Source organism: Pogona vitticeps, chromosome 6 (assembly GCF_051106095.1).
Source record: "Pogona vitticeps strain Pit_001003342236 chromosome 6, PviZW2.1, whole genome shotgun sequence".
NCBI lineage: Eukaryota > Metazoa > Chordata > Lepidosauria > Squamata > Agamidae > Pogona > Pogona vitticeps.
Genome location: NC_135788.1, coordinates 21,228,832 through 21,242,190, shown reverse-complemented (window position 1 = coordinate 21,242,190; position 13,359 = coordinate 21,228,832). Strand labels below are relative to the sequence as shown.

General features: G+C 39.9%; 1 protein-coding gene across 5 annotated transcripts in view; it reads left to right on the top strand.

The window, feature by feature from the left end:
* CACNB2 (calcium voltage-gated channel auxiliary subunit beta 2) overlaps positions 1 to 13,359 on the top strand; it is a 175,053-nt gene that overhangs the window by 42,412 nt on the left and 119,282 nt on the right. For 2 of the 5 annotated variants that reach the window (XM_078378658.1, XM_020813641.3), the window contains exon 1: positions 12,128 to 12,953. The exons of the other annotated variants lie outside the window; for them this stretch is intronic. In XM_078378658.1, coding sequence (XP_078234784.1) covers positions 12,906 to 12,953 — 48 coding nt within the window. In that variant the 5' untranslated portion in view covers positions 12,128 to 12,905. Of the gene's footprint in view, positions 1 to 12,127; positions 12,954 to 13,359 lie in introns of those variants that run through there. 5 annotated transcript variants of the gene reach the window in all.

Sequence of the window (13,359 nt, the reverse complement as noted above, 5' to 3'; positions counted from 1 at the left end):
ACATGGGCATGTTATAAATGGAAAAATACGGTACCTGACCAAAAATATTTGAAATTTAAGACCGCTTTCTGACATGAAAGAAGAGAATCTGCAATGCCTCCTGCTAGAAACATGCCTAAATATCCTGACAAAGGATTTTCCCTTATGTATTTTGGATTTTAAAAGGACTAGAAAAGGCCTGCATTCTGTGAGTTGAAAACTGGTTGATAAACACCATGTTTTATTTACAGCTTCACATGCTGTCTGTAGTTTGAGTATGGCGGGACTTTTCTAGGCCAGAGTGATTGTCCATATACAACCAATTGTTCTTTTCAGCACCTGAAATTCAAAGGGAGCCCCTCCTCTCTTCTACGAGTTCTGTTTTTCTCTTTTTTCCATTGGTGGAAGTTGTTTGTTGCTTTTGATCTGGTCAGTAGATTGCTAGTATGTGTGTAGTAAAGAAAGCAGTATACACAAATCTGTACATTCAAACAACTGTAAGTAAATGTTCAACAATAAATATTTTTTATTCTTCTACAAATGTCAGTTAATGAGATTCTAAGTGCTAGTAAATGAAAAAGTGATGAACTGTGGGGAACTTTGTAGCTATTCTCTTCTCTATGGATCTCTGTATTTCTACAGTGTACCAAAAACAGAATTTAATCAGAAATTCAAAACTCTGCAACACTGGTTTTACTGCCCTTTTCTGCAGCTGTATGAACACAGTGCAAAGCCTGAATGTAATCCTTCAGTATGAAAAGACATGATAAAGAAGAGGAGCAAAACAGGAGAGTTGTATCCTTTGCCTGGAATTAATGAAGACTCTTTGGAGACAAGACAACACCTGCATTACTTGCCACTGGAAATTATCAATAAAAAAATATGAGAGCTTTTAAAAAGAAATTAACTAACTATGAGTAATTCAGAGTATAAATACTCAATAGTTTTAAAATGTTTTATATATGTATACAGTAGTGCCTCGACTTACAAACGTCCCGACATATGTCCATTTCGAGTTGTGACCAACTCCGGCCGCAAAATTTTGCTTCTACTTGCGGCCAGAGTTTCAAGTTGCAAACAAAAGAGGCAGGCGAAAAAGGTGGGAAATTCAAATTAGAGGGCTAACTGTTGGTTGGTGAAGAGCTTCTTTGTAGTTCTTTCGCCCCAACAGTTAGTGTGTGTGCGTTTGCCTGGTGCTGCTTTCTGCTTCTGGGTGAGTACATTTACAGGGTTTTGCAGGGTGGGTTTGGGTTTTGGGGGGGTTATGTTTCTATGCTGTGTTTTTTTTGTGTGTTTTTCCCAGCCCCATCACGTTCCGATGGAGCTGTGGGTGGGTGTTTTTGATTTTTCCCCGCAGCCCCATGGCATTCCGATGGGGCTAGCTGTGTGTGTGTTTGTGTGTGTTTCGATTTTTTCCCCCAGCCCCATTGCATTCTGATGGGGCTTGAATTGTTTGGTTTTTTTTTTGGGTGGTGGTGATTTTTTTGTCTGGAATGGATTAATTGCATTCCAATGCATTCCTATGGGAAATGGTGCTTCGTTTTACGACCGTTTTGAGTTATGCCCATATTCTGGAAAAGATTATGCTTGTAAGTCGAGGCACCACTGCATTTATATTTTAGCGTTTTTTTTCTTGTTCTCACATAATGATGTATTATGGTATCTAGTACAGCATATTATATAACCTAGCAAACATCCAAGATGCTGACATAGATGCTTTTTTTTAATGATCGAAAAGCAAGGGTAGGTGATACCTCTATTAGATCACTAAAACATCAAAAATAAACATTTGTTTTTGGCCCATATGGGCCCTCATCAGGCTAGACACCACTTATCTGTGGCTGGTGCAGGGGGAAAAATGCAAGAGTTAAAAAAAATATGGCTAGATGTGTATGCCAGGTCTCAAAATAAGGGCTGCAAAGTCAAGCAAGGGCTTTTGGGGTTTTAATGAATTGTTTATCTTATATTTGAGTCCATGCCAAATGAAATGGATCTTACTACTACATGGTAAATTGTTCTATTTTATTTTCAGAGTCAGCCGTCTTTTCCTGATCGGTGTGCCACTTAAAGATGAGATGATTATAGTAACTGACTTCAGTTTCTTTCACAGATGAATTTGGGGGATTATGGAAATTATGACTTCTGGATTTCATTTTAAAAAGTTGGAAAGATAAGCAGTCCTTCTCCAAGCAGGCCTTCCCAACAGCCATACAGCCATTACTTAGCTTTACCTTTTTTCCCCTTTTCCCCCATCTTGGACTCTTGTAGTAAAATTGGGCTAAAGCGCAGAAGCCTGTGCTGCAGGGTCAGAAGACCAAGCAGTTGTAAGATCAAATCCACGCGACGGAGTGAGCTCCCGTTGCTTGTCCCAGCTCCCGCCAACCTAGCGGTTCGAAAGCATGCAAAATGCAAGTAGATAAATAGGGACCACCTCAGTGGGAAGGTAACAGTGTTCCGTGTCTAAGTCGCACTGGCCATGTGACCACGGAAGATAGTCTTTGGACAAAACACTGGCTCTATGGCTTGGAAACGGGGATGAGCACCGCCCCCTAGAGTCAAACACGACTGGACAAAAATTGTCAAGGGGAACCTTTACCTTTACCTTTTATGTTTTCATTTATTATATTTGTATCTTTGGTTTTGGGTTATTTTTTTGTTTGTTTTTTGCATTTTGTGTAAACCGCCCAGAGAAGACATGTTCTAGATGGGCGGTATATAAGTCTAATAAAATAAATAAATAAGCTCCATTTTTAAAAAAAGAGAGAAAAGAAGTCGATTAGTTAATACAGAATCAGTTTTTAATTGGGATAAATTGTTAATAGGATAACTAAGTTTATGGGAAAAGTTGAAGTGATCTGGAACATATCTTTTTTGGGGGGCTGTCTTGGGTATATTCGTAGGTGTTGGTAGTTTTTGCCACATTCTAGTGTCTTGTGTCTTCTCTGAACATGGAGGAAAAGACAGGTTTACTTCTTAAACTGGTAGCTCTTAGGTCGTTTTTTTCTGTTTCGGCAGGAAAATTCTTTCTTGAAGCTGTGAATAGGCTTCTTTTCTCTTGAATTCAGCTTTTCTGCTAAATTTTATGTTTGGTGTCTACTACTTCGTTCTCATTAGCTTTCTCAGCTTTTGTGAATTGTTCTTGAATACTTTTAAACGTCTGCTAGGATAATTCCTTTTAAACATTTTTTTGGACTTTTTCTCCCTAAAACATGAACTTTCCTTTCAGTTAGGAGATACATCTTTCCAGTGTTACTGGAAATTTAGAATGTTTAAGTTAGCTGGAACAGAGAGGATTAATGTTTGTACACATTTTTCTTGCATTCATTTAAAGTTGTGGGGGCAAGATGATACGTTAGGAGAATTTAGAGGTATTTTTAATTTGTTTTAGTGGCATTATATGGGTTTTGCTTTGTGCTCTCATTCTCCCCCCTCCATTTTATGCTATAATTATCTTTAGAATATTTCCTTTCTCAATTGTGGCATTGCTTGCATGACAATCATATTATTACTGTTTCAGCTGCTGTGTTGTAACCACTACTATTACAGTACAGTAGTACGTATTATTTTTAATGTTATGCATATGATTTTTTCCCATTTTTAACACTTGTAACTTTTTACCACTGTGACTATTATTTACATACTTTTTACATTTCTTTATTGTTTGTGTGTGTGCTGTTTAACAATCACTTGCCAAGCACTCACATGAGCAAAATATTTCTGACATAAAATGCCTCCTTGCAGCAGGGTAGGATCCCTGCTTGCTTAAAGGAGGCAGTAATAAGACCACTACTGAAGAAGCCCTCCCTGGATCCCAGTGTATTGGATAACTACCGACCAGTGTCAAACATCCCATTCCCGGGCAAAGTACTGGAGCATGTGGCATTTTCTCTGCTTCAAGGATTCCTGGAGGAAGTGGATTATCTAGACCCATTTCAATCTGGTTTCAGGCCTGGCTATGGGACAGAGACAGCTTTGGTTGCCTTGGTGGATGACCTACAGTGGAAACTGGACAGGGGGAGTATGTCCCTGTTGGTTCTGCTGGACCTCTCAGCAGCTTTTGATACTATCGACCATGGTATCCTGAGCCGTCTCTCTGGGATGGGACTTGGAGGCACTGTTTCACAGTAGCCCCAATCCTTCCTGGAGGGGAGAACTTAAGGTGGTGCTGAGTGACTCCTGCACAGTGCCCTGGCCATTGGCCTGTGGCGTTCCTCAGAGTTCTGCATTGTCACCCATGCTTTTTAACATCTACATGAAACCGCTGGGAGAGGTGGTCCAGAGTTTTGGAGTTCGGTGTCACCAGTATGCGGATGACACCCAACTCTGTCTCTCTTTTCCACCTAATTCCAGGGAAGCTGTCTTAACTCTAAACCAGTGCTTAGCATCAGTAATGGGCTGGATGAGGGCAAACAAACTGAAACTTAATTCAGACAAAGCAGAGGTGCTCCTAGTTAGTTGGAAGGCAGATGAGGGACTATGGATACTACCTGTGCTGGATGAGGTTACACTCCCCCTAAAAACTCACGTCTGCAGCTTGTGTGTGCTCCTGGATTCATCCCTAAGCCTGGATGCCCAGGTCTCGGCGGTGGCCAGGAGTGCATTTGCACAGCTAAAGCTGGTGAGCCAGCTGCACCTGTTCCTTGAGATGTCGGATCTGGCTACAGTGGCACATGCCTTAGTTACATCCCGTTTGGATTACTGTAACGTGTGGGGATGCCTTTGAAGACAGTTGGGAAACTTCAGCTGCTGCAAAACTCTGCAGCCAGACTACTGACTGGGGCCATCTACAGGGAGCATATAATGCACCTGTTACAAGAACTGAAGTGGCTACTAGTCCATTTCCAGGCCCAATTCAAAGTGCTGATCATTACCTATAAAGCCCTATACAGCTTGAGTCCAGGCTATTTGAAGGACCGTATCTCCCTATATGTACCTTCTCAGTGATTAAGATCAGCAGAAGAGACCCTTCTCTCAGTCCCATTGCCAGCACAAGCACAGCTAATGGGGACACAGGAGAGGGCCTTCTCTGTGGTGGCTCCCAGGCTATGGAACGCTCTCCCTCTGGAGATCAGGATGGCCCCTTCTCTTTTATCCTTTTGAAAAAAGCTAAAGACCCATCTCTTCAGACAGGCGTTTAATAATTATAACTGAATCCCTGAACCCCATCTTAGCAGAAATTTTATTTTTTTTATGTTTTCAAGTTTTAATCTTTTAATTGTACTTTAAATCATATATTGTTTAATATAATTTATATAATATAATTTATCTTTTAATATTTAACTTATTGTGTTTTTAAATTGTGTGAATTTTAATGTTGTGAGCTGCTTTGGGTCCCTTGTTGGGAGAAATAAATAAAACTAATAAAATACTGTAAATCAATAATAAATAAAATTATATGCTGTGTCATATAGTTGAAAGAAGTAAGTGTTGAAATAATGACATTGCAGGTAGAAGAAAAACAAAGCCACATTTACATGAAATGAACTCAAATGCTGAAATGTATTTTCTGAATTTGAATTCCTTCATTTTTCATTGTTTTGTCTTATGCATTACAAGAAAGGCTTTTATAGGGAATAACTGGCATTCTGGACTGCAGTGTCCTTAGTTTTCTGGCATCAAGCTCTGAGTATCCATTTCATTATTTCTACACTGTCATTTGATCAGCTGATGTAGCATCTTGCCAGGAGTGGTCCTAGGATGAGAGTGAAGACTATCATACTGGGACTAGACAATGCTAGTTGGCTGAGGGAAGAAGCACAAGAGCAGATTGTGTTGACTGTGGGCTTGTTTTTAATCAACATTTTGAAGAAAAAAATTAATTTAAGGAAATGCAGTTAAATCATAAACTGCTGTTCATAGTAGACATTGTGAGGGCAAGGACAAGAAGAATTCTGATGTATGTTGGATCAGTTTTATTGTTATCTTTCCTGCTTTGTGGATTACTGTCAGAGTGCTAAGGACCAGCCTTGTCTAAAGTGAACAATAACAGCTGGATCTTAATTGATTGCATTCCCCTCCTTATTACTTTGTGTGTATGTGTGTGTGTGTGTGTGTGTGTGTGTGTGTGTGTGTGTGTGTGTGTGTTTGATTACTGGACTCATAGGTTTTTCTGGACTCATAGGTGTTTCTGATTAATTCCTTGGATACACTGACAGTTGGTTATTACTAGTCTTTATTTTTCATAATACACACACTTACTACCCATTCAAGATTATTTTTCTCAAGAATGTCTCTAGTCTTCCCATTCCCAAATATCTGTTACCAATTCCTGAGCCTAGCATATCAGACTAAATTCTTTATATGGTGGAAAATATAATCTCTACCTAATATGCACAATATGTTACATAAAACCCCTTCTTATTACAAGTTATGTCACTTTTTTCTCATTCATTTACTAGGGATACCTGTTTACCATATATGAATTTAAAGGAACTATCCCATTCCCTTTCAGTTTATGTTGTGCTACTGAAGAACTTGTTTCTAAGATATCCAACTTAAAACAGTTGCTTAGAAATATTTATGGTCCATTCTGGTCTGTATATGACATTATCATTATCGGAGCAGATGAGATATTTTAGTATCAGAGAGTTAATTTTTTTTTTGCAGAATTCACATAGGGTCAGATCTGCATATTTTATGATATTATTACAGTACTTGAACATTTGTAAACAGTGCTGTGACGTTTTACCCTATTGCCATGTACAGATTTGTTTCTGTGGGCAAAAAGCTGGAGCAGAAATGGCCCCAACAAATCTGTGGCATTTAAGTACTAAGATAATATTTATTCCACTGCACATGATGTGTTAGGATAAAATATGTCCCATACCGTGTTTTGACATTGCTAGGTGTTGAGAAGTAGTGACATGTTCTGCTTGTCAATAGTTTTGTCCTATTCAGGGAAGAAGAGCAGTGAGAATTCTCAGTGGACCCAGAAGACAGAATACCCACTAACTCTGACCCCATCTCTAATTCTAATGGTTCTACAGTGGTGCCTCGCTTAATGGGCGCTCCGTTTGACAACGAAATTGCTAGACGTTGATGTTTTTGCGATCGCAAAAGCGATTGCAAAACGATGTTCCCTATGGGGGAATTTCGCTTTGTGATGATCAGTTCCCTGCTTCGGGAACCGATCATTGCAACGCGATGATTTTCGGTCAGCTGATCGGTGGTTTCAAAATGGCCGCCGGGTAAACAAAATGGACGCCTGCTCTTTTCTGGCACGGATTCCTCGCTGCACAGGCAGCAAAAATGGCCGTGCTATGGAGGATATTTGCTGGACGGTGAGTTTCAAGCCCCTAGGGACACATTAATTGGGTTTTAATGCGTTTCTATGGGTTTTAATGCGTTTCTATGGGCTTTAAAAAATCGCATTACGATGTTTTTGTTTTACAGCGATTTCGCTGGAACGAATTAACATCGTAATGCGAGGCACCACTATATTAACTTATAGTCCATTGGAATTCCCATGGAGTCATAGTGATCACTCACTTCTGGTTTCTTTTATTTTATTTGCCTGTACGAAGATTAAACACATGCCTAACATCACCCGTTAAATGAGGTTCTTGGAAATTAGCATGTTGGATTTAGTTTCATATGTATATATCACAAATAAAGATATACCGTACTTGGATTGTCACAATTAGCTGAACCTCCCTTTCCCTAACCGTTGGGGCGAAGAAGCAGCCTCTTCACCACCAATGGTTTGAATTTCCCACCCTTTCCCCCTGCCTTTTTGTTTTTGTAATTGGAAGCTCTGGCTGCAAGTCAAAGCAAAATTTTGCAGCCGGAGCTTTTCGTAAGTTGAAATTTTCGCAAGTAGGTACGTTCGTTTTCTAATCCCAAATTAAGAAATCTTAACTTAGCTTTGAGTATTCAGCCTCCGGGCTCAGAACGCTCGGACATTAAGAGTCCCTGTCAAATCTGAACACCGCCTACGGGCTCCAACTCCAACAAGGTCTGTTCTAATTGTTTTGTATAGCATCAGCTGACATCAATTACATAAGGCTTGTGATTGCAGGAAGCTAAGTCTCCTGACTTTTGGAAGTTAAGCCTTTTGACTGAAGGAAGCCTGTTTACAGAGGCTGTTTTGTTCTTTCCCCAGCTTACTTTTTTAGTCTAAAGACTTTAGACAAAAGTATTGTCTTATACATGGAAAAATATGGTGATCTCTCCCAAATGTAATCTTGGGCATCACCAACTTATTTTAAGCCAAAAAGTGCCCTGAATCACACCTTCACTTTCAGTATGTTTTTTAAAATCATTTTCAAGCACATGTTAATTTTATATCAAGGTAACAACTTTTACATCTTTTGTTTAAATTCTGGCTTGTCTCACAGTAATATAGACAACAAAAGCTTGACAGTTACAAGTTGTAACAAAATCCAAATCGATGCTGTAGGGAAATAGAGACACTGCTTTGTCAAAGGTCCTCACAAAACTAGTGAACTCAAAACAGTACAGAAAATTCTTTTCAAGTAAGCAGAACTGTTGCTTTCACTTTTCTTGAGTACTGTTTTTATGTAAGAATGACAACATGGGTGTCATGACGATAGTATTACATCAATGTGGAATTAGTCAAGAAAGGTATATCTCAGGACATATAAATTTCATCCTAGGATGCTAATTGAACTTGTTGGTGTATTTTTATTAACAAGGAATCCTGGTAATGTGCTACAGAAGTGGGAATGGGCTAGTCCACCTGATTCAGTGACCACCAGAGATACTAAAGCACACTTAGCAAAAATACACTTAGAGGCTTTATGGTAACACTGCAGTGATCATAGAATCATATAATAATTAAGTTGGAAGGGGCCTATAACACCTTCGAGTCCAATCCCCTGCTCAATGCAGGAATCCAAATCAAAGCAGATCTGACAGATGGTTGTCCAATTTTCTCTTGAATGTCCCTAGCATTGGAGCGCTTGCCACCTCCTGATGTAATTGGTCCATTGTCATACTGCTATAACAGTTAAGAAGTTTTTTTAGTGATGTTCAGACTAAATATGGCTTTCTGAAGCTTGGGCCCATTATCACATGTTCTGCACTCTGGGATGATCAAGAACAGATTCTGCCCATCCTCTGTATGACTACCTTTCAAGTATTTGAAAAGTGCTATCATATCTCCCCTCAGTCTTCTTTTCTGAAGGCTAACCATATCCAGTTCTTTCAGTCTTTCCTCATAGTGCTTGGCTTCCAGTCCTTTAATCATCCTTGTTTCTCTCCTTTTTGGCCCTCCTTTGAACGTGCTCCAGTTTTTTTGGCATCCTTCTTAAAGTGCGGTGTTCAGAACTGGACACAGTACTCTAGATGAGGCCTTGTTGTCTAGTCGTTAAGTCGTGTCCAACTCTTCATGACCCCGTGGAGCAGAGCACGCCAGGCCCTCCTGTCTTCCACTGCCTCCCTGCATTGGGTCAAATTCATGTTGGTACCTTCGGTGACACTCTCCAACCATCTTGTCCTCTGTCGTCCCCTTCTCCTCTTTCCTTCACACTTTCCCAACATCAGGATCTTTTCCAGAGAGTCTTCTTTTCTCATGATATGACCAAAGTATTGGAGCCTCAGCTTCAGGATCTGTGTTCCAGTGAGCACTCAGGGTTGGTTTCCTTTAGAATGGATAGTTTTTTTCTCTTTGCAGTCCAGGGGACTCTTAAGAGTCTCCTCCAGCACCACAATTCTAAATTGTGGTAACATTGCAGTGTCCCCCTTCATGGATTGCTGCCTTATCATGGCGAAGGGGCTTGAGTAATTCAGAGAAGCTATGGGCTATGCCGTGCAGGGATACCCAAGATTGACAGGTCATAGTGGAGGGTTCTGACTAAACACGACCAACCTGGAGCAGGAACTGGCAAGCCACTCCAGTATCTTTGCCAAGAAAACCCCATGAACAGAAACAAAAGATGAGGCCTAGCCAGTGCTGAATAGAGGGGGCTAGTACCTCACGGGATTTGAAGATGATACTTCTACTAATGCATCTGAAAATAACATTTGCCTTTTTGGCAGCCAGATTGCACTGCTGGTTCATATTCAGTTTGTGATTTACAACAATTCTAAGATCTTTCTCACTCACAATATTACTGAGCCAAATATCCCCCATCTTGTAACTGTGCATTTGTGGTTTTTTCCTCCCAGGTGAAGAAGTTTGTAATTATCCCTGTTAAATTTCATTCTGTTGTTTTCAGCCTAATACTCAGTCCTATCAAGATCTTTTTGAATTTTGTTACTCTCTTTCAAGATGTCACCTAATTTTGTGTGCAAATTTGTTAAGTATTCCCTGCACTCTCTTATCCAAGACATTAATACAATTGTACCCCACTTGTTACCTTCTTCCAGTTTTAGAAGGAACCATTGATAAGCACTTTCTTGAGTATTATTCTCTAACCAACTAAGTATTGACCCGACAGTTATTCTATCAGCTCACATCTAGTTTGCTTGCTAATCAGAATATCATGGGGCACTTTGTCAAAGGTTTTGCTGAAGTCAAGATATATTATGTTTACAGCATTCCCACCATCTACCAGGGAGGTTACCAGATGAAAAAATGAGATAAGGTTAGCCTAGCAGGATTTGTTCTTGACATCGAGCTAGTGCATAGCTTCCCAAAGTGTGTGCTTTAGCACCCCATACCCCTCACAGGTCCCATTGGTTCCCTGGTGTTCCACCAAACCAGCCAGGAGCAACACAGAAGGTTTTGTTTTTGTTTCTGTTTTTTCCCCCAATGGCAGCGGTGACAGCACTGCTGCTGCATCCCTTCCGGCTCTGGCTCCTTTGTGCTTCTTTGCTTCCTGCTCTAATCTGCACCCCTTACCACTCTTCCTGCTCTGCCATCACCACTGCCACTCAGTGGGTAGGGAAAGGAAGTTTTGAGTAGGACATCTCAAGGCCCAGTCTAATATACATTAACATTTTTATCATTTAGCTGTATGAAGGAGAGAGAAAAAAAGGGAAGGTATAAACTAATGCTTCAAAAGACAAAAACAGAATTCAAAATGACTTCAGCTCTAGTCACCTGTTATACCTGAAAGTATAAAAGACTGAATATACATGATCTTCACCCACCATGTCCCCACCACACCCAGAAATACAGAAGATATTTGGTCAGTGCAGAGTTCTGCAGAGTAACTTGTAAGTGCATATGACAGAACATGCTTTTAGTGTTTCCATGACTGAATGTGCTGCATGTTCAGCTGATTAGTAGCACCACAATTTCCAAAATTGCAAAAAATAATGGCAATAATATAATGTCTGGTGAATTCTGATTTACGGTGACCCCTTTCAGGATTTTCCAGGTATAGAGGAGAGGAGGGGACAAATTAAAAAATGGCGAGTATAGAAGCCATTGGAACGCATTAAACTAAGTTTAATGCATTCCAATGGCATTTTGCGTCCCGTTTAGCGATGTTTCCTCATAGCGAGGGTTAACCCGGAACTGATTAACCTCGCTATGCGGGGCACCACTGTATATACAAACTGGAACAGATTTACAAGTTAGTCAATGGTACATAATAGTATAGAAAATAAGTCTGAGGAAGAAATGTTGGAGAAGGTCAATGGGTTTAGTCTGCAGAAAGGAAGTCAGAGAGATGACATGGTACTGTTCTTCCAATACCTAAAGACCTATCTTAGGCATAACCTAATTTATAAGAGGGTAAGTTTCAACTGAGCATTATGAGAAATGTCTCAGCAGTAAAAGCATTCCATAAATGAAATCCAATACAGTACTTTGAATTGTTGGTTTCTCCTTTACTGCAGATCTTCAAGCTGAGGTCATCTGGGGATTATAACTCGAGCTTTTAACTTCCTGCATCACATAAGAGTTACTTTATAGTGAGTCAGACCATTGGTCTGTCTAACCCACTGTCAGTGATACTGTCAGGGAGCAGCTCTCCAGGGCGCCAGGCAGGGTATTGGTGGTCCTACCTGGAAATGGCACACGTTGAAGTGTAAAGTATTGAATTGCAAAGGTTCCAGGAATATAACAACTTGTATACATTTTCTATAGTTGTTTACAGTTGTTTTATGGGCATTTTTTTCTGAGGTTGGACTAGATGGCCTGCAAGATTCCTTCCAACTGAATTATTCTGTGATTGGTTTAAAAGGTATATGACATACCAAAGTGTGTGTATGTTTCAGTGTTTTCTCAAAATCTGTCAGTGTCAACAAGAGAAACATATTATGCAGCTGTAGTTCGTAAGCTAGTCAGGTATTGCAGCCAGTAAAAATCTTTGCCTGCAATTCATGTGAAACACGTACTGCAAGACAAAGCTCCTGACAGTCTGTGCAGTTGTTCTGTAGTCCAAAAAATCCAGAGAGAATTGAAGTCTAGACTCAGTCATTTTTCATGCTTGAGGGTGGGTAGGGAATAAATAACAGATCTGATATTTTGATTGTAGTGCAGAGAGAACTGTGAATCAAGGATGCTCTTGGTAATTTCTGTATTGGGAAGAAGCCTGTAGTAACAGCAACAGCAGGAGTAGCAGCAGCAACAGCAGCACCAAGAAAATGCTAAAAAGGATGTTTCATTAGCCAGAGGCATAAGATTCTTCTGTGTGATTCTTTTCTAAGTTCAGAAACAGGTAATGCCTAATCTTCAAGTGAAAAATGATTTATCTCAGAGATGCATTTTAGTAAAATAGATATACAGAGGACTGAGACAGTTGGTAATTATATATTCAGCAGAAACAGAAGGGATTGATTTACTTAAAGGAAAACAGAGACAGACAGACAGACAGAGAGAGAGAGAGAGAGAGAGAGACTTTCATCAGCCACAAGGGCACATTTAACAGAATTGTTTGGCCGATGATTTCCCTACCTGTTCTCCTTTTCTGGGGCTGGAGAATATAGAGGAATGGACAGTGTCTCAGAGGAAATGACAAGACAGACTGAAGCTTGGTGAGACCATATACTGAGTGTTTTCTGCTGTCCTCTTCATGCAGTGCTGTGGGTTGGCACACCGGCGGCGAGTACGGGTTTCGTATGTAAGTTTCTGATTGTTTTAGAATGGTGATGATTGTGGAGCTGAGCATAGTATAATTGGTGGTGCAGTTTGCTTCATAAAGATGCTTTGAGACATGTCAGATACAAGAGAATACTGGGCAATTGTTTTCTGGTACAAGGCTTAAGAACTGCTCTAACAGGTAATTTTTAAAACAAATAAACAATAATCCATTATGAAAAGTATATTGAAAAGGAACTCTAAAATAGCTTTTTGAGATCTTCAGTGACAAAAGTGACAACAGTTTTTAAATATATATGTTAGACAATTGGAATGAGATGTATTATGTCTATATATGAAGGAAATATGTTGAAAATTATTTACAGGCATAAATGTCAATTACAGAAATTAAAAAACGGTTTAGGTAAAACAGCTGATATGAGTTTCCC